At 43.9% G+C, this 21,571-nt stretch overlaps 1 protein-coding gene across 4 annotated transcripts; it reads right to left on the reverse strand.

The window, feature by feature from the left end:
• Window positions 1-780: 780 nt before the first annotated feature.
• C1QTNF4 (C1q and TNF related 4) lies at window positions 781-20,953 on the reverse strand. 4 transcript variants are annotated; one of them, XM_040601703.1, is made up of 2 exons: window positions 20,846-20,953; window positions 781-2,306 (listed from the first exon to the last, which is right to left on the reverse strand). In XM_040601703.1, the coding sequence occupies exon 2, from the start codon at window positions 2,299-2,301 to the stop codon at window positions 1,201-1,203; it is 1,101 nt and encodes a 366-aa protein (XP_040457637.1). In that variant the 5' UTR covers window positions 2,302-2,306; window positions 20,846-20,953; the 3' UTR covers window positions 781-1,200. The 4 variants fall into 4 exon arrangements, with proteins under 4 accessions (XP_040457637.1, XP_040457639.1, XP_040457638.1 ...); XM_040601705.1 differs by lacking the exon at window positions 20,846-20,953 and adding an exon at window positions 20,118-20,335; XM_040601704.1 differs by lacking the exon at window positions 20,846-20,953 and adding an exon at window positions 19,584-20,023.
• Window positions 20,954-21,571: the final 618 nt, after the last annotated feature.

Here is a 21,571-nt window from a genome sequence, read left to right on the forward strand (position 1 = left end):
CCTCCAGCTTTCTGCTTTCCTACTACCTGCTCAGTGGATTCCACCATCGCTCCCAGCTGCCCTGAGGAACACATCAGTGTCCTCTGCAGCCACATCAGTCCCTTTACAGCAGCACTACAGCTCAGCAGAACACAGCGGGTAAGAAACCACTGGAACACAGATGCTGAAAATATCACTTAATGGTACCTTTGAACCCATTTGCACTGGGTTATTGATAGAGCGTATGGCAGGTTGGCCATACCCTTGTACTCAAGGAGCTTTCCTGGAGAACGTAATGCCCTGCAGTCAACACTGCCATTGCATGGCATGATACTACCCACACTCATACATTATGAGCCTGCTCCTCACCCAAATATTAAGAGATTTAAAACACATTTGTAGTTCTTCTTATTTACCTTGCTTCTGAGCTTTCAGAGGATGGTCCATTCACAGATTTGAGCCCTCATCCTCTACTACAAGGCTAGAAGCCTACTTTTTTGTTTGTTTCTATATGTATTATTTTCATTGAATGAAAGCTGAAGTTCCCAAACACAGCTTCTTCATCAATGTCAGATTGAGAAAAGCACCAAATGTCGTGAAATTTGCAATAAAAACATAAGAGGTACCAACACTTCACACCATGGATGATAAAAAAGAGCATACAGAGACAGACTGGCTCAGTAGCGTGTACTGAAGCTCCTATGATCACCATGCTTCTTTCTCTCCTGAACTGGTACCTCAGCCAGTGACAAGCACACAGGTCTCCCAGGTAACGACAAATTCCAATCTGAGAAAATGTTACATCTTTTGTATTTTTATTACATTTATTTTCATTACATTTATTCCCTCCCCAGATATGCAAGGAAAGTCACCACATCCTTTGCTTTCTGGATGCTGGAGATCTGCAGTAACATTACTGCAGCAGTTTCCTGATCCTCAGTATCTCACTACACTGCCCCACCCCTGCCCCAAAACTACCTCATGCTTTATGCTTAAATCAAACACCAACACAGGACACTCACATACAACCTGTAAAGACCTTTCTATGGATCAATGGCAGACACAGAAGTGGCCCTGCAGATCGGGCACAAGCGTGCAGCATAAGGAAAGCACTGGACACATGATAGCATGCTCGAAGTAGAGAACAATATTCAAAGAGGAGCTATACCCAAGTCCACGGCACCTTGGTTTTTCTTATGCTCCTTGCACAGCTGCATTTAATTATTTTGACCCTTGGGGTTCGCTGGCACCTGGAAGCCGCTTTGGCTGAGCATCTGAATAGATCAGGAAGCCCGTGAAGGTGATGTACTTGCCATGGTTGCTGTAGGCACCATAGCCATCGTGCTGATGGCTGTAGAGCCAAACAGTGTCCCCATACTGCAGAGGCAGCATGATACTCTGGCTCTGCATCTCCCGCCTCTTGGAGTGGTTGTCATCATAGATCATGGCCTGCACCTCATTGTGGTTCTTCATAAGCTTCACTGACATAGTCTTAAAGGGCATTTTGCCAATGGTGAAGGAGAAATAGTACGCACCAGGTATACGACATGAGAAGATGCCAGTGGAGGAATTGAAATCTTTTCCAATGTTCACAAATTCGGTGTCAAATGTGATTGGCTCATGCTGGGTTTGCTTGTCATCTGTGCCCAGGAGACTCTGTGAGCGGGCAACAGAAAATGCAGAGCGAGGATCTTGTTCCCTGTTGGGTTGATCAGATAACACGTGTCGCTGTGAAACTTCACTTTGCTCTCTGGGAAGTTGCTGAATAGTGTAATGGTGTGGCCCCAGCTCTTGGGAGCTAAGAGCATTCTGGAAGAAGCCAGAAGTGTCTGGATAGATTAGGTAGCCATTGAAAGTTGTATAGGGGCCCACATTGCTGTAAAGAGCATATTTGGGATCTCCATGTAAACGCAGCCAAACTGTGTCACCGTAGTCAAGTTGCAGCATGGCACTCTGGCTGGCTACTTTCCGTTCCTTGCGGTGATGTTCATCATACACAATCACTTGCACCTCATTCTTGTTTCTCATCAGCATGACAGACAAGTTTTTCTTTGGGTATTTCCCAACAGTGAAGGAGAAGTAGTAGGCTCCAGGGATCCGACAGCGGAACAATCCAGTCTTGGGATCAAAGTCATTGCCAATGTTCACATATACTTTGTCAAAGGTAATGACCATCTCAGAGCTCCCTTCCATGCTGCTGGTTCTGGCCACAGAGAAAGCAGAGCGAAATTCACTACTGGTGTCTGCTGGGAAGCCATCTGTAGGCAGAAAAATCATGCAGCAAAGGAATCCAAAGAGGATCTGAACCTTCAGTGTCATCATTGTATCTGAAAGGACAAAGAAGCATATTTTAGCAGTAATTCCATTAACTTCCAGTTTATGAGTTGAAACCCAGACTTGATTCTTGCTAAACAGACATGAAGGACTATGTCCAAATATTGAGAAGTTCCCAGTGCATACTCTGATCAGTGTACGGGACCATATCTCACTTCAGATCCCAGCACCATTTTGATATTTTTCTAGAGAGCGCTGGACCTTTTCTCCCTGTACTCATAGGAAGAACAAGAATCTTCTCCTTTGAAAGCCTCGCTATGCTACACTTGTCTGCAAAACACTGTGTTGCTCACAATGCAGAGGGATCTCAGCTTGCTGGGGTTTGCCAGAGCTTGCTTTTGTAGTGCTTTTATTCATAAGACCAAGGATGAGACAAAGCCCTACACAGACCCTGTATTATATGACTGAGATACAGCTGAGGGTCAGGGAGAAGATGACATATGCTCTAGAGTTGCCCATGCAGATGCCATCGCCTAGCCCTGCACTAGCTGTCTCACAGAATGTGGAAGCTGGAAGCCGAGTAAGTTGGTAGACCCCGTAATTCAGACAGACTTCACCATGAATCTGTGAAGAGTGTAAAGATACTAAAAAGGGGAATGTTGTCCTGCTTTCAGCGGGGATAGAGTTAATGTTCTTCTTAGTAGCTGGTTAGGGAAGGAAAGGATGACAATGAAGAAATTGAATGAGATGAAAAAAAGGAAGGAAAAAAGAAATAACAAAAGGTGAGTCTCCCAAAGTATAGAATCCCCAAGAGAGATCTGAAATACCGAAAGCATACCCTATCTGGATAACAGACCAGAGAGAAAAAACTTCCTTGACCCTTGAAAAAAGCGATAAGTTAGGAGATAATAGGATTTTTTCCTTCTAGTTTCTGTAATTTTTTTGGACCAAGGCCAAAAATCATCTATTAGTGCTTTCAGGCTGAAAACAAAACTGTCAGTCATTCCAGTGAGAAGCTTTTCTCTCTGTCACCTCATTGTGCTTATTAAAATATCATTCAGGCTGGGAGGCAACTGCCTGGTTTGCAGTCTGCTCCATCTGTCACCCCAGAACTGGTGCCTTGCCAGCCTGCAAACAATGAATTCACAGACCAGCAGAACAGGAGCAAAACATGCTACTTGTTGGGGGAAGGGGTGAAGACACATCCTGAATTAGAAAGGATAAAGGGGGAAATATTTGAATCAACTGGGATGGTCGAGTAATAGAAGTAAAGCAGATGTTATCCACGTAGCCTGTGAGGCAGCAATGGGATCCTGTTTTGGCAAGATGTAATACCTGGAATCACTCACCAACAGGAATTCAGCTTGACCTACAGTCCCTGCTCTTTCACACTTCAGAATAAAACTGAAGTCTGAAATGCAGCTCTAATAGATATGAAACCAAGAATGAACTAGATTCTCAATTACATGAAAGTGACACACTAACAAAGACAAAATCAAATATCCATCCATGCCCTAATTTTACATTAGATTACTTGTCTCACAAACACTTCAATATTTTCCCCCATGCCCCTGTTTTCCCTGCCTTAGCCTGCTTCTCCTGAGCACATCCATAGACCCCATGGGTTGCACTGAAGGGTGGTGAGAGAACTCACTGGTGTCATACTGAGGCCACTTTGTATCACATTTGAAAGGTCACGGAGATCAGAAGAGATCTCTGGTGACTGGAGAAAGACAAATGTGCCCATCTTCAGAAAGGACAAGTGAGACCACCCAAGGAACTACAGGCTGACTGGCCAGTTAGCTCCTCACTTTCGTCCCTGGGAAAATCATAGAGTGTTCTTGGAACACATTTCTAGGCAAAGGACAGGACATCATTTAGCATGCGTTGATCAGCTGAGGGTAGATCATGTCTAACCAAACTGATTGCTTTCTTGTGAGAAGAGACCAGTGGATGTCACTTATCTTTTAGCAAGGCTTTTGTTAGGGTCTCCCAGAGCATTCCTGTATCCAAGTTGTGATGTTAGAATCTAGATAAGAGGACTACTAGATGAGTGAGAAACGGGCTGGGTTGTCAGACTTACGGGCTAGTAGTGTTTAATATTTAATTTCAGATGTCCTCTTTAATATTTTTTATCAATGACCTAGAGAACAAGACAGAATACCCTCTCATCTAGGATGCAGATGATACCCAAACAGAGGGTTTGTCAATACACTTGGAGGCACAGCTACTATTCAGAGGGACTGAGACAGGCTGGAGGAATGGGCTGAAAGGAAATTCAGCAAGGATGAATGCAAATTCCTGTACCTGGGATGGACTGACCCTGTGTGTTTGTACAGGCTGGCGACTAACTGGCTGGGGAGCAGTGCTACTGAAAAGGATCTAGGAGTCCTGGATAACAATAATTTATACTTGAGTTGTTGCTGTGCCCTGCAAGTAATGAAGGCTAACAGCACACTGGGGTGCTTCAGCAGAATGTGGCCAGTAACCACAGGCAGTGATTATTCCCATTTAGCTGGCATTTGAATGACTCCAGAAAAGGGCAGCAGGATCTCCAGCAAGATGGATCAGGTCTGGAGCACCTGCCCTCTGAGGAGAGGCTGATGGCCTATTTAGCATGGAGACAAGAAAGCTTTGGGGGGAACTAGTAGCAGTCTTCCAGTATCCATGAAAAGGTTACTGAGATGACAGAGCTAGGGTCTTCACTGATGTGCATGGTGGGAGAATAAGAGAAAATGGTCATAAAATCCAAAGGGAAAAGTTCAGACCAGATATAAGAAAAATAATTTTATGCTGAGGGCAATTAAGGATGGAACGGTTTGCCCAGAGAGACTGTGAAATCTCCATCCTTGGAAGTTTTCAGAACCAGGCCGGATTAAGCTGTTGAGCAACCTGGTGAGCATACAGTGTTGGCCTTGCCTTCAGCAGGAGGTCAGACTAGAGACCTCCTAAGTCATGATTCCTGGTTCTATAACTGATTCCCATAGCTACTGCCTTCTCACAGCTGAAAATTCACTCGCTACTAACTCTAGTGATGACACTTACATGGAACTAACCAGCTAATGGCAGGTCTCACAGACAGACTGTCTTTCATCCAGCAAATTAATTTAAGAAAGCATTTTCAATGGAACTATTAAGGCATTGCTAACTGCCATGCATCTGCTTTCATGCTGTCTTCATTTTACCTCGCTTCGCCATTAAGTTTGTGAGCTCCTCAGGGCAGTCTCTCTTCCCATGTCTGTACAGCACTTGGCTATTGCTGCCATTTAAACAACACTAATAAGCCCTAACATCCCACCAAGAACTAAATCCCAAACTGTCACACTGTGAGCTCAGCCTCTGGTTCAGCAGTATTATTTTCGCAGAATGCAGAGTGCTCTATCTAGCATGGCAGGTTCATTTCAGCTTCCAGCTTAGAAAACCAAGCCCTAAAGGCAAACTTACAGGGGCTATTAGTTGTTTCTGATTCTTATTCATCCATTGTAATTCCAATGATCACCGTAGTGTGGCTGCAGGGAGAACCAGGATGACTGTGGCATGGCTGCACAAAATGACAGGAAAGGATTTGGCATTTGTGCTTTTAGACACACTAACAAGCCTGGTTCTAAAGCACTGCCTGTGCCCCAGAGCTCACTCAGTGTATCCAGGAGTCAGGGAATACACTGCAAACACACCACCGCTGGCCAAAACCCCACAAAATGACAAAACAGTTTAATAAACTCTGTAGTTAATCTGACCTTATGTTCCTTCAAATGACCACTATCCTTGTTTCTATCCCAAAGCTCATTTATTTGTAATAAGGTCACTTATTAAAGGTTGGATCACTCAGTTACAGTTGCAAAGACTCTCTCTCTGCTGTGGCAGTCTCTTACTTATCAGCTCTTTCCAATAACTTATGGGTAAGTCATTTAAATAAGGCAGTTAATTATGCTGTGTTTCTATTAGCAAGCTGTTTCCTTGACAGCTCCCACTCACCACTTTCAGGACTATTTAGGTTCCCTATCTTTTAAAAATAATTTAGAAAGTATCTAATAACTGCCTCTCATACTAAACCAATCTAAGAATAATTTGCCAATCATTAGGAAGACTCAGTTAGCTACAAGGCTGCCATAAACAGAGGCAACTCACAACAACTCTTGGACTTGAGTATTAGCATAGCAAGTCTGAAACATAAAGCTTCCAAAATGCTCTGTTACTCCCCCAGCAAATGCTTCTGGTGCCCAATTCTTTTACTGCGATAGGTCTCTTACAGCAGGGAAGAGGTAGCACCAGGGACGTGAGGCTGGTCATGGACACTGTGATATCAGCCTTAAGTTCATGCTATGACATAAGTTTCAAAACTGCAGAGTTTTGAGTAAAAGACCCAGGCTGGAGATGAAAAGCAGGTCTTCATCACGGGCCCTTTGTCCCCTACTCTACCACTCCTTATTGTTTTAGCATGACAGAAGTATGCAATGAAGCAAAGCAGACCCAAAGGATAAACAAGGTATGCTACTGCCTTTACACTAGGCAGTACCAACAGAGACAGCAGCCCTCAGGGAAGAAGTCAAGCAACTAATTTTGGAATAGGAGGCACATAATACATGATGGAGCTAAACAGGTCTCAAAGGCACTGACATTAAATTAATGACCTGAAGAGGCTAAAATGGTAGTGACTCACATAACAGAACAGAAGTGGCAAATCTTTTTTGAAAATAAAGCTGCAGAATTCACCATTTGCATGGCCCAGGAAACTTTAATAGCTTCATGCTTGCTGGAGGTGATTTTTCTGTCCTAGAACAGAACCAATCCACCAGTGGAAACACAATTAGCTTTACTCTCCTACTGAAATCCATGGATTTACAAAAGGACTTTCAATAATAGAAAGGTCACCCCATTCCTAGACTTGCAGGCCAGACCTTCTTGTAAAACTCACAAGGGTTTTCTTTTTATTCCAAAATATTAATGAGCTAGATTCCCTGGTCCTACCTTAGGCAAGAGTCCTTTAATTTCCGTGGGAGTTTAACTCAGAAGGTCACTGAAAAAATGAGGTATGAAGCAAAAGTGAAGCAGTGCAGTTGGATTAACTGTTAGTAAAAGTTCTTAAAATCCTGTAAGCTGTAAGAGCAAAGCTCTGTTCTTCTTAGTTCTCACTCTAATATTTAAGGTCATCTGCAAATGTTTCAATTATTTGAATCAGTGAAAGCCTGTGTAATGAACAGCTGTCTCAGACTATAGTTAGCAAGGTAATTTTTTTCCCAGTTACCACATACTGTCTGTTCCACTCATCCAATACAGATTAAAAGCATCAGATAATGATGCAAATGCATCACTTCTCCAACATCAAGAAGTAATTAATTGTAGCAGATCCTCAAAAGCAAAATCTGTATAAAAAGTACTGTGTGACAAAATAAGGATTCACTTATGGCTTCAGTCTTCCTCTGCTTTTGATGCATGTGGTTTTTTGAACTCTGGAACAACCCTGAGAGGCACAAAATTGTCTGAAGTGTAGAATCATAGAATCGTTTGGGTTGGAAAAGACCTTTAAGATCGAGTCCAACTATTAACCTAGCATTCAGGATGCTTTTTGGAAACTATAAGCCACACCTTGAATGACAGAACTGTATGGCATTAATATAGAAAGTACTTAATTTTAAATGTTTCCTTGAGTCAAGGGAGTCCTTTAACATAATAAACCAGCTTCTGTGTACTCAAAGATCTGTGGAGAGACAAAAAATCTTTTGAAGTGCCTTAGCTCCAGCCATACTCAGGAAAAGAAAATTAAGAGACTGTATTTTGGCATAAACCTCTGACGTTAGCCTGCCCTTCAGATTATTAATTAAACGTGCTGTATTTCAACTGAAGCCCTAAACTCTTATTTAAGATAAAATTATGATATACAAGATGAACTATATTCACTGATCAAAATGGAAACATGATAGTACTAACATTAAGATTTTTCTTCCTATAACAGCACTGAAGGAAATTTGTTATACACATTTGAAGTGCCAGGGTGACAACTGCGTCTTTTGTTTTGGCTACTGTGTATATTTTAAAATATATTCACTTAGACAGAGAAAGTGGTGTTTTAGCAGAGAAGATGGTTGAATAAACCCTATGTTGGAGCAAGGAGTTATTCTAACAGACTTAATGCTTTAAAATGTAATATAATATCTTTTTACATCCTTTTCTAAGTGAACAAATTACACAAATCCAACTGTTTACTACATACACACTCCTCAAGCAAACAAGACTAAAAACTGTAAAGCAAGGAACCTACTCTAATACTGATCAGAAGCGGAAGAACAGAAAACATTGTTAGAACATTTGAGTCTAAACTGTAGTTCATAAAATGTGTTGAATGCTATGAAGCTGATCTGCGCATGCAGTTAAAACAAACTGCTGATAAGCTGCCACTGAAATCACACCAGCAGTAAGTAGTGAAAAAAACTGGCCAATGCTGGGAATGAGTTCAGTGATGAATGGTTTCTGGGAAAGCGTAGGCCAGAGAAGACTGGAAGCCATGGCCTGAGAAAGCCTGAAGTCTGCTGCTGTACAGTGTTTATTAAACACTGCTACCTTTAGACATAAAACACTAAGACCATTTCAACAGTAGGAATTTTTGCATGGATCCTGTTAAGAGTTACAGTAATGCCAGAGTTAAACCATCTCTTTTCCCACCCCCAAACCTAATTTCCTTTTTAGCCTGGTTTATGTGTGCATTTCTTTCTTCTGGTGCATGCAAAAAGATGCTGAGCCTGTGGAACAAGGCTTTGTTGAAGCATCCCGACTCCCCAGGAGGAACCGGATTGCTGCACCAGAAGGCAGATCACACTGGCATAAAGGATTAACAGAGACAGCCTGGCCTGGAATACCAGGAGGTATTTTTATAGGTAAAAGCAAGTAACTGACACTTTGGCAGCACATGCCATAAAGATCTCAGTTAAGAGAGAGAGAGAGGAAGGCCCCAAAAGGCAGGCTGGCCAGTGCCAAAGCTAGCTCTAAAGAGACAGAAAGGGACAGAGACCTCCGAAAACGGAGTAGAGGGCAATTTCATTGTTCCAGGTGGCTGGGCTGGAAGCCATGTGGTGGGAGGACTGGGGATTTTTTTCACTTTGCCTGTGGAGGTAAAACCATATGAAGCACAGGGACAATGCCAGACGGACTGCCCCAGCAACAGACCTACTGGAGTAACTGACACTTATGAGGAAGAATGCTGAGCACAAGCAACACAATTCAGGCTATTTCAAGGAAAAATGGGAAATTATTATTTAAGAATGAACAAGACTTAGTTACAGAGATTATTTTATTTTAAACTCCTCACCTGGCTTAAGATATTTAAACCATGGTAGTCTGCTGAATTGCACATTGCTGTACTCTGTAGAAGAGCTTTTAAAAGATGCTTACAGTCTAGAAGACATAGGATAGGGCATATAGGTAATAACAAGCAAATGTAGCATAAGATTTCTGACTTTTACTATGATAAGTATGGGAAAAAAACAAAACACTGCAGGATTAAAGGTGTTAAAATGAAAGCATCAGCAAATAAGATGGTTCAATTTCATCCTTTGAGCAGCTGGAGTCAACAAGCAAGATCCAGTTACTACGACAGCAGTGCTAAAGGAGAATCTGAAGAGGAAGGTAATGGCTATACAGATCATGAGAGACTCTCGTAAGAGGCAATGAGGGAGAAAGTTTAGAAGTGTTTGCAGAATACATTTCTGGGTTAGGGAGAAAAACTGGGAACCTAAGGAAGACACAGATGGGCTCAGCATCACAGACTACTCTTGTAATTTTTCTCTTTTAGTAGGAGTTTGGGCAGGAAAAAGATGAATGGTTTTCCCAAGAACTATGAAGCATGGGGACTGTAAAGGGTTGATAAAGAATGAAAAGGCTGTTTAGACAGCCCCACTGAACACAAGCTTGTTCTTAGGTTTTCCTGAAGTGGTGGTGTAGTTCACATCCTTAAGGGCTTTTTTATTTTTAAAAATATCTCTGCATTATAATCATTAGGGTAAACAAAGCTTTGAATGACAAAGTGGAATCACTAGGTGGGTGGAATGACACTAGAACCAGTACTCTAGAACCAACTCAGATTCTAACCCCTTTATTCTTTCAATTTTATTGTTACATACCATGGCCCAGTTTTTCTACCCCACTTCCTTCCAGTGAAGGAAAGTTTAGTTCTTGGGATACTCCCCACTCCTTCTGTTAACAAATGAAAGTCCATCAACAGTTCAGAGACTATACATAGGTATTTACAGTATTTACTATAGGTAGGTATCTACAGTGCAGGTAACCATTGATTTTTTTAAACCACACTTTCCTCTATGCAGCTAAGCAGCAGTTTCCTTCAATGCAGCTGAATGAAAATTTTCATCCTCCAACCATGCAGACCAGAAGAGGAAGTTCCTATGCTGGTCTCAGAGTTGATGCCCTATTTGTCAATTTTCTTTCAATCCTTAGTTGTAACAAATACTTACAGACTTTAAAGGAAATTTCGTCAGGATGAGAGTAAGTGTTCCAGCTAAACACAGGCTGTACTGGCCTTCCTTCCTGTTCCATACTGCTACTTTCATTCACATGCCCAGCTGTCCAGCAGACCTGTCAGGTACAGCTCAACAGTTGGGGAAAATCTCACAATGATCCTTTGATGTTCTCCTCTTGTTCTCTCATTAGGAATGAAAACAATTGTTAATAGTAGGTTTATTTGTCCAGGAACTAATAGGAACCCGTGGAACCTGACACCTATAAAGCTGCACTAAATAGGAAAGTTATTTTAACTCTATACATTACAGGAATTACAACTTTTGTGTTACACCTTCCTGTTGAAGACTGTTGTACATGAGATTGTGAAGACAGTATAAGAGATATTGGAACCTGTGGTGTTCTCTCAATGTTTATTTATTGTTGTATCTATAATGGGTTTATGTCTTCAGTTTCCTTCCTGTGAGTCTGTGCTCCTGCACTGTGCATCAGCCAGTATCTAACTTCAACTGCTATGTAAGGTCCTAATAAAAATATAGAAAAAGTTTTAGATTTTTCTTGTCTCTTTTCTTCTCTAGCTGCACAGCCACACCTTCTCTTTCTCTCTCACTTGAGTGGGCACATAATTCTCATTTTTCCTGGAATTCTGTGCCTGCAGTTGTTGCTTCCAACCTGTTCCCCCACTCACTGGAACGCTGCCCTCCAGTCATTGCTCTAAGACCTGCAACATCACCCACCTGGATAAAAACTAGAGGGAATATGCTGGTTCTTGCTTGTTGATCATTAAATCACAAGTTTAGATGAGCCTGCGGAGTCCAGTAGTCGCCCCCAAAGGGTAATTAATGGATAGCTGAGTGCCAGCTGGGATAACATGCAACGACAAAAGCATTTTTGTTTCCTAGTCATGTCTGAGCTCACTGACTGCTGAGCATTGATCTAGCGATACAACCAAAGATGTCCACAAGTTGGGTAACTCTGGTCCCCCTCTTGATTACCTGCAGTTAACTGAAATTTTCAGGAAGGATAAGATTCAGTTCCCTTTGCTGGATACATCAACTTGTAACACTGTTTCATGAATGGAAGCATAATTGCTTTGCTCTTTTTATCCATCAAAGACTGCACTATACAACTTTGAGAAAATGTCACATGCTATTGACTGGTATTTTCTGACAGCAGACTGCAAATCCATCTGAAAAAACTCTGTCTGTACCGGGGCATTTGTCTTCAGGAATGTTGCTTTCCTTGGTAGTTTTTTTCTTGTCTTGACAGGTAAGGCAGGAAAGCATGCTGTCTTTTAACATCTGCCATCCCACTCAGCCAAAACATCATTCATTTCTTTTCATGTCCTGCTGTTTCATTACTGTGAAGATACTCAGAGAACACTGTGAATTGCACTGCAGTGCTGCTCTTTACTTCCAACATGCTGCAACATCTCAATCTGGAAATTCACTGAGCTCTACTTTAGTGATGAAGGTGATACAAGCATTAAGAACCATGTATCTTCCATCTTTGCTCTGGCATCTTCCTTTCTGCTCCTCCTCCTGCTGGGTCAGGACACAGGCCTGGAGCTGGAGAACTGAGAAGAAACAAGCACCATGCACTCAGCACCAAAACAGAGGCCAGGATTATTCCAGAATGAAAACTCTGGTCTGACAAACTCTGTTTGGGGAAAGGGAGGCGTCAGTCAAAGTCCACATATGCTAATGAGTCTTTTTTCCAGTCCTGTTCTTTAATCGTCTGACGTGACAATCCTGTTGCTTTCATACCCAGTGCATTGGTAGACAGCTCAAGAAACAAAAATTTAAAAAATAATAATTGCATGTGACTACTCCCCACTTTTGTCACTAAACAGTCTCTTGAGACCCAGTCTTCCCTTGGGTGGTACAGCAGTTCTTGATTAACAATGACATTCTGCAATACACATGGTGCTCTTCAGTATCAGTTGCTTTTAATGCATCAGGTTTATCAAATTCTTGGCCCAGTAGCATTCTTTCATGTCTACAGATACACAGCTAAAAGTACCAAAGTAAATTAGCAAAGTCAGTCATTGTCATGTTCGTTAATACTGACCCTTCACAATCAGCAATGTGCAGTTCCCCATTTCCAGTGGTCTTTTCTGCCAAATCCCTTGTAATGAGACCTCTCTGAAGAATCCCTATAGGCAGCTGGAACCTGGGCCCTTCCAACTATTTCTCAGAATGCTATAGCTGGTGCAAACAAGACATCCCAAAGCTGTGAATTGATAGCTGTTATCGTCACGAAAATGTCAGTTTCTGCTTCCACTTTTTAAACTCTCAGTATATTTTGGGCCATGCATTTAATCAACTTGTCATCTTCTTCAACAGGGAGCTATGAAGGCCCACCCTTAAAACCCATACAAGTAAAGTTTTTACAATTGTGCCTTTTAACTTCGATTTTTCTGTGACAATCTGACACAGAGGTGCTGCTGCCCGCAAGGCAGAGTCTACTGCCCTGGCTGGAGGGACAGACAGAAACATTTGCTGAACAATTTCCTCAATACACACATTGTCTTTCAAAGTCTTCCCATACCTGCTTTCTGGTTTTATATTGTTTCCAGTATTTAAAAAACAGCAATCCCCTCATGATGACAGCAGAATTGCTTGTGTGACTTATTCTGTAAAACTCCATCTGCACTGGGAAGCTGTTGGTAAAAGGCTTTGGCATTACCATTAAAAAGCGCTGCTGGACACTGCTGTTTACTCATCAGTTCCTCATTCACAGTGAGAATGTGCTTAGAGCCTGTCAAGTGTTCACAGATTCCACACTCATCTGCGTGACCAGCCAGATTCCTCCTAGGCAAAATTGCCTTTGACAGCTTGAAGCTGCTGCCTCTGATTTTTGCTTATAGGAAAAGAATTTTGCTAAAATACTAAAACAATGATTGCAGCAATCCACTGGCAGCTTTTACGTAACTTTTAGACCCTAACTGGACAAATTAAAAAAGAAAAAAAAAAATAGCATGCAGGATATGGCTGCTCTGAACACTGTTATGCAGATGCTTTATTTAAAACAGGATATTGTTACATTGCATTAAATATGCAGATCATACTGACAGAAGTATCATTTGCAATAGCCCACACAATTTCCTCACAATCGCACTGAGAAATTTTCAGCCATGCACCCCTAAACCCAAATGTACACATTCAATATGTATTTCAAGCCAGTGTTCCCTCTACTCAAATTCTTTCAGTCCCCTACCTTCCTTCTAGCTACTTCTGTCTAACACCTTTCCTTCTCAAGACAATTATCAACAGCTTCCAACAGATTACCATCCGCGGAACCCCCTCCAGCATGTTCAATAGTTTTCTGCCCAGCCTCTCAGATTTCCTCCCAAGCTTCCTAGAGAACAACCCCTCCACCTTGTTGCCTCCTCCCACCAGTAAAAAGGAGATTTTTTTACAGCAGCTATCCTTTGCTTTATCTCCTTCCAGAACCACCTTGTTCCAAAGCTGAACCTCCTTTAGCACTGGGTCACAGAAAGCCTTCTTTTGGATACCCTTTCTGTCTCTCAAATAATGACTGGGTTTCATATACTCATATGAGATGCAAAGAAAGCAAAGGGAAGGATGGAAGAAGAAGCAACGAAATAAACTCAGGCAAAGTAACACAAGCTAATGTGAAGCACTGGTCAGTCCTTGGGTGGAAAGGATATGAATTTACTTTGAAATACCTGGAGCATCAAGTGACTGGCTTTCTAAGCAAATCATAATTTTTCCCAAAGTATCCAAGCAGCAGTAGAAGAAGGGAACAGCAGGAAAATCAATCAGAGCTTATATAGTGTCAGTTTGTGCTCACATGTCCCAGAGTAAATCAAAATATGAGGATTTCCATCAATTTATGGATAATTCTAGTGTAAGAGTGTTTAAATGACACCAGATTATAATGCTAATATGTTACAGTTCACTGAACAACAGCTGCATGAAAACAGCCTTCTAAAAAGCGCAGTCTAATTCTTCATTTTCTCCTTGTCTTGTTGATTCAACACAGATTTTTTTCCAGCAGTTGCTTTGCAGCTTTTCAGTCCCAGAGAGTACCTGTTTTCATAGAAAAAATTCCCTATTGCCTGGTTAGTATAAAAAACACTACTCCTCCCAGTGTGTCTTTAACTTCTCTAAGAGCTTTTCTTTTTGTCTGAGTGGAAAGGTCTAAAGCCTGGGGGGAGAGGAAAATCTTTCTCCCTTTAGAGGATTAAAAAATTCTTTGGCTGGGCTCAAAACATGTTCTATTCAGGATCTTATGTGCATCACTCCACTGCAGCATCCAAAAGAGATGATCATTGCTCTCTTATTTCTATCTATCTCCTCAAAGAGATCTAGGGTTTTTTTTACCATGCACAGGGGACCGTCTGTTCCATTTACATTAAGCAATATACATCAAACCATGAATACTACAGGACCTAGATTTTCTCTTCCTGGAGAAATGCCTTAAAAGATCAGTTGTAGAACTGTATTTTATTTGTATTCCGAAATCCAGTATTTTACTTCATTTTATCTCTAAAAAAGCATTTTTGGACTATGGCCTTTCATTCAAGGAGTAAAATACTAGAAGAGTTTGTATTTTCAGTTCAGACAATTTTGGTTACTGCTGATCCTCATCCATTTTTCTTCCATATCATTGTTTACAGCATTCATAGTCTCAGTCAAGCATCTAATCCAGGGAATTCAGAATGTCCCATTCCCTATGTCTTCTCCAAAAAGAGAGACCTCTTTTAACTGTCTTCTGGTAAGTTCTTATTTTTCTTTCAGGCTCTTTTCAGAAAGAGCTGCAGTGTTCTTAGGGCTGTGCTATCCTTGGATGTCAGACAAACATCAGAACAGGGTCAGCAGGCAGCTTTTATTTCATTTGCATGAGATGAGCATGCTGCCTTCATAAAATGATAGAAGAATGGTCCAGAAGAGAACTTAAGATGTCAGATTGTCCAAGGTGCTTTTCCATGATAGGATCACTAGCCTAATTCCATTCTTCACAGACACTAGCTTAATTTCATTCTTCACAGATAACTAATTTGTTCTCAAAATGGAGTCTCTTCACAACACCCTGAGACCAAATATCCAACAGTTTTTATTATCCTAGGTCCTAGAAAATTATTCCTGCAGTCTAAAATAATCTTTCTTTCTGCTACTTGTTGCTTTCTGCTGCATCCACCATGAGTCCAAAGAAAAGATCATTCCCTCCTCTATTTTGTATCTGAAGATAATATTCCCCTGCCAGCTTTCTGGTCTTTGGGCTAAATAATTTCAGTTATTTTAAACTGTCTTGCAGGTCAAATTTTTCTGTCCTGTGATGAGTCCTGCTGCCCTTCTCTAGACTCTTTCTGATTGAATCGCACCTGTCTCAAAGTGTAATAACAAAATTTTGCATAGCCTGCAAGCTGAGGCTTTAGCAATACTGAACAGAGCAGGAGGATTGTTTCATATGTCTTCCAGACTATGTGTCTTTTATATATCTGAGCAAGATGTTTGTCTTCATTTGCAACAGCATGACATTGACTCATATTCAGCTTGTGATCTATCATAACATTCAGATTCTTTTCTGCAGAGTAGCAATCTAGTCATTTACTTTTATCTTATGCTTATGCAGTTGATTATTCCTACCTTATTGTAGTACCTTGCATTTATCCCTACTGAATTTCATCCAGTTCTTTCCCTAGCAGTTCTTCCAATTTGTTGGAATAATTTTGAATTCTAATATTCTCCTCCAGCATATTTCAAGCTTCACAGTTTTATGTCCCTGACAAATGTGATACACCCACTCTTTATATTACCATCCAGGTCATCTAAGAAAACACTGAACAAAAGCAGATCCAGGACACACTGACACAGCTATCATATCAGTTTTAAGCAGCTTGTGGCCTCTCTGAAGGACTGGCACAGGCTAAAAGCACACAGATTATGAGGCATGATTAAAGAACCTACCGTTCAGAAAATCATGCTTACCCAGTTATAGCCTTCTTCACCTGCTATGCCCTGTGCTTCACCAAAGCAAATATTTAAATTAACGTGCAGCCACGATCAGGAATCTCAACTTTTACTTACAAAAATCCAAATCTCTCACTCTTATGCCACAAATATCTTTTAATATGTAAAATGAACAAAAGCCAATTCTGATAGAACCTGCTGGAATACTGGAACAATGAATAGGAAAAATGTGCCCAGCTCTCTTCATAGACTTAGGGATATATTAGAAATGTCATAATTTATCACATTCACTGTAGTTACACCACAACACATGTTGGAAGAGATGCAACAACGCAGCTAGTTGATTTCAATGGACCAAATACTTTCTTTGCATCTGCCCTTGACCAAAGGACTACAGGTTCCTTTCCTTGGAGATCAGGCACCAGCCGTGGTGGTCACAAGCAGGCACACAGCAGACAGTAAGCCTTTGTGTACACAGGAATACTGACAACAGTGGCTTGACTCTGTCATCTGGCACTGGCTCTCATTCCAGTACCAGTCTCCCCAGATTCCTTAACCCAATAGGGACAGTTTTCCTGGCACTGTGGCTGAGGCGCTGGCACAGCAGAAAACATGCATGGGGTGAACTGACCAGCTGGGGGGTGAAGAGGGAGAAATAGGACTTTATGAATTTGTACTGTTTCCCAATGGAGCCCTTGTAATCATTTGTTAGCCTCTGGAGTAGCCAATTATTGCTTGCTCTGTGATCATCCCCTGATTCTGGCTATGTTACCTCTGCTGGAAACCTCAGACCTTTGATCAGATGCAGCGGGAATTCCTCCTTTGTACTCTAACCGGTCTGGAGGAAGGATGCAACTAGAGAGAGACCTTGCGGGAAAAGAAAGCACTCGGGGAGACAAGGGATTGACAAGAGAGCCAGCAGCACAGCAATTGTGTATTACTGTCTTACCTCATTTGAGCATCAGGCAAATTTCCTTTCCTGGAACAGGGGCAAAAGGAAAGGGAAAGGAAAGCTGAAAGGAAAAACAAAGTCCTGACTTTACTTCAACTTGGGTCTGCTGGGTAATTTGACCTACACTAAATTTCTGGGTGTCAATCAAGAAAAGCCAAAGCTTTTAATCTCTGCTGGATGAAAATCGGAGCCAGTCTTTCAAATATCGTATGATGAATGATCAAATTGCCAAGCCTTAATGTGTCTTCCAAGATGGCACAAAGATCCTTATCCCCACAGACAGTCAGTAAGCTGTAATTCTAAGGCAAGTGGAACATAATTTTCCTTAAATTGTGCACCTTGGAGAGGAACATACACTCCATATTTGGGGCATTTAAAAGGATGGGTGAATGGAAGAGTTCAGGAGTAAACTCCACCAAATCCTAACATCTGACCTCAGGTGCTGGTAAAAAAAGCCCTAGACTTCAGCATTTTTAAGACTCTAGCAATTTTAAGCTCTATTTTTTGCTCTATTCTCTTGCCTTAGAGTCAATGTAAAGATGAGTATCTCTTGGGGGGAGACGCTTCTCAGCTGAAAATATTATATTCTCAGAGGTACTCTCCACCATGGAAATCTACTGTCACTATCAGATTATTTCATTTCAATGCTCTCTGACTATAACTAACCATAAGAATGTGGAAATTGTAGTGGAATGACAGTGATCACTTGCAGGCTCACTTCATGTGCACTTTCCACTAGCACTGTCCTCTTTTACTTTTGGTCTTCATGTCATCGGGTGCTGTGCACAGAAGGTTAAAACTGTCTTGGCTCTTTACACCTTAGACATACAGTGTTTCTCTGTGTGCCTGTGTTCATCTGGATTACTATTTGATACAAAAGCGAGTGTTCTAAGAATGGTGATCAACAGTCAGCCTTGCTGCTGTTTGGAAATATGTCTATTATCAAAATGAAGAATATAAAAGCTATCATACACCTACTTGACAATAGGTCACAGTACAGTTACCCTGTATTTCCGCAAGTATATCTGCTGTCGTTGTGGGTCCACCCAGCCTCCTGTATTTGGAAAATATGAATGGTTGTCAATGAGCATGCTCTGGAGAGCACAGCACAATGGACAGATGATCACACTAGTAAAACATAAATAACAACAAATGGGATTCCAAGTTTTGCTGCCAAATCTCTGGTTCCAATGTATTTCATTTCTGCATCTGTTTATTCATCTACAAAACAGCAAACGTCTATGACACTGACAAATTTTCAAATTTAGATCAATTCCATGTGGAAGCCATAGGTTATCCATTATGGAGACCAAACATACTTTGAAAGTGTTGCTTCTTCCACATGGAAAATACGAAACATGTTTGTAGAGCCTAGTCCGCTAACTGTTCAGTACTCTAAATTATGACTTTTTAGAGGGAAGGAGAAGGAATGTAGAGAGTAATGCTGCCCTACTGGGAATCCTCTTTCTTCCTTGACATATCTTTTACTGCTATAAATTAACCCTTAAGAATGGCTAGAAAAGCAAACAGTTGCCATATGCCTAGACAGGGTTGCAGCCTCATTGACAAAGTATTTCAAAGTCTTGTTACACATCATGTCCCTGGAGAAGAGAAACTGCAGAAGGTTGCAATAGCATCAGAATGAATAATTGAAGCATGGCTCATTCAGTATGTGCATAAACTGAAGGGTCACAATGCTGCCTTCTAGTCAGCCGGCAGCGCAGGAACTCACCGAGTGTCTGCAAGAAACATCATCGAGAGATGCTGACCCACTTCCCTGGGAGATTTTAGGGAGCGGGTTGAGATGACTGTGGGGTTGCTAAGTACACAAAGAAGGATTAAACTAGATCATCTGACATAAAATTGTACATTACAGAATCAATTGCACACGCTGCTCTTGGGAGAGCCCTTGGGACGCAGTTCCCCCAGCAAACTGAAGTAGAGATCCATGCGAGGTTAATGCCATTTCCCACCTGAAAAACTGCCCCTGCGGGAATTTTCCAGGACGCCCTTTCTCCCGGCCAGCCCTGGGAGGCTCTCTGACCTCGGCTCCACGTGAAGCGGGCCAGAATGTCATACCGTGCCCTTTCTCACATCGACTCCAGCCATTCAATACTGGAAGCAAAAGAGGCGAGGGAGGGTCGCTCGGCCATTCCTCGCTGCTGTCCGGCCTCTCGCGGGGAACGGAGGGGGAGCGCAGCCCGCCCGGGCGGCCGTCGGCGCCCTGCCCGCCGTCCCGAGGGCCGGGGGCTCGGACACCGCGGCGTGCCCCGAGCGCCCGCCCTCCCAGGAGCCGCGGCCGCCGCCGCCAGAGCCCCGACGGCCCCTCAGCCGCCGCCCGGGCACCGCTCCGTACCGACGGCCCCCCCGCTCCAGCCGCCGCTGGGGCCGGGCCCACCCTCGGCTCCCCCTCCCATCGCCCCGTCCGGCCGGGGAATCCCAGTGCTGGCCCCCGGCCCTTCAGGTGCAGCCCGGCCCCGCCGGCAGCGGCTCCCCCGGCACGGTACCTGCGGCCGCCCCGCGGTGGCGGCTCCGCGGCGGCGGCTGGCGGCCGTTGGCGGCGGTTGGCGGCCGTTGGCGGCGCGGGGCCGTTCGCGGGGCCGCGGCGCTGCCTGCGCACTGACAGCTCGGGAGCCGCGGCGGCGGCGGGGGCCGGTGCTGGGGAGGGGGCTCCGGCACCCGGGGCTCCGGCGCCGAATCAGTGACGGGAGGAGGGCCCGGGGGCGGGCGGGAGAGGGGAAGGGGAGGGGGGCTGCGGGGCGGCGGGGCTGGGAGCCCCTGTCACAGCCGGCGGCAGGTCGGCCTCCGGGAGGCGACGGCGACGGCGGGCGGGGGACGAGTGGCAGCGCCGGCACGGGAAGGGGCGCCGGGGCGATGCGGCAGGGCGAGAAAGCCGGGCCGGCCCCCCCGCTGCCTTGCCGGGAGGGGAGCGCGCTGGAAACCGGCGCCGCGGGATCGTGCACCAGCCGTTCACCGCAGCAGCGCCTGCGGCGGCAGAGCGGGGCCCGGGGAGCGCCCGGCGCCGCCCCCCCTCCCGGGGCAGGCCGCGGCGGGGCAGCGGGCGGCGGGAGCGGGCAGGCCGCGGCGGGCGGCGGGGCAGAGCGCAGTCCCCTCCGGTCCCTGGCGAAGCGCCCCCCGGGGCAGCGCGCCCGCCCCGGCGGCCCTCGGGCAGGCGGGTGACGGAGAGGCAACCACGGGGGAGACGACAGTGCTGTGGTTTTGGTTCATGTCTGACCTTCTGCTCCGGAGACGTGTGAGTCCAAAACCTTCTTTACAGACCGTCTGTGTTACTGGGTCCGGCAAAGGCTCGCATCTCTCTCCAGAAGGCTTGGCTTGCCTTAGATCATCAAGGATCAACAAGGCTGCTACTTGCTCCTTTGAAGGTCAGCATTGATTTTTGCTGACAGCAAAACAGCAGGCTTTTCAGGTTACTGCTCTATGTTTAAGAGCACATTTGGGGTTTTGAAAAGCATGTTTATTGTTAGCCCTGTAAAATCTAATGTTGACTTCGAGAGTGATGTTAAGATCTGAATGTTTAAAAGAAGTACTAGCTCTCCAGCACCAAAGGTCTTTCACTCTCCTATAACCACCTACTATGGAAGAAATCTGGATGCTAATGTACTCCTCTCAGTACTGATGGGGCACCTAGTAATGCTTCTCCTCGAGGATGGTCCAGCCTTCATTGCCTTGTGTTGGCATGCTCTGCTTTCCAACCGCCATCTCCACTCACCCCTCCTGTGGCAGGCATCAGGGCTTTCCCCTGTTGCAGCAAGCACTGGACACATTTGGATCAGTTTTCACACTTTCCACTCCTCTCCCTTCCTCATGGAGTGTCAGGTGCACCCTTGTACCATCCCCACAACAGAAAGCAAAAGAAGGGGTGTGGGGTGGGGGTGGGGGGTGGGGTAGGGGAAAGAAAGAATAGCTTTCCCCAGCGAGGAAAAGGACTGGCAGATGGAAT

This window comes from Falco naumanni, chromosome 7 (genome assembly GCF_017639655.2).
Source record: "Falco naumanni isolate bFalNau1 chromosome 7, bFalNau1.pat, whole genome shotgun sequence".
Lineage (NCBI taxonomy): Eukaryota > Metazoa > Chordata > Aves > Falconiformes > Falconidae > Falco > Falco naumanni.

Bases quoted from the DNA above. Each gene is read 5' to 3' on its own strand.
- C1QTNF4 (XM_040601702.1), bottom strand. From the start codon at position 2,461: ATGGTCCCGTACACTGATCAGA. The intron at 2,307-2,439 runs GTATGCACTGGG...TTGTCCTTTCAG, and splicing joins GGTCCCGTACACTGATCAGA to ATACAATGATGACACTGAAG.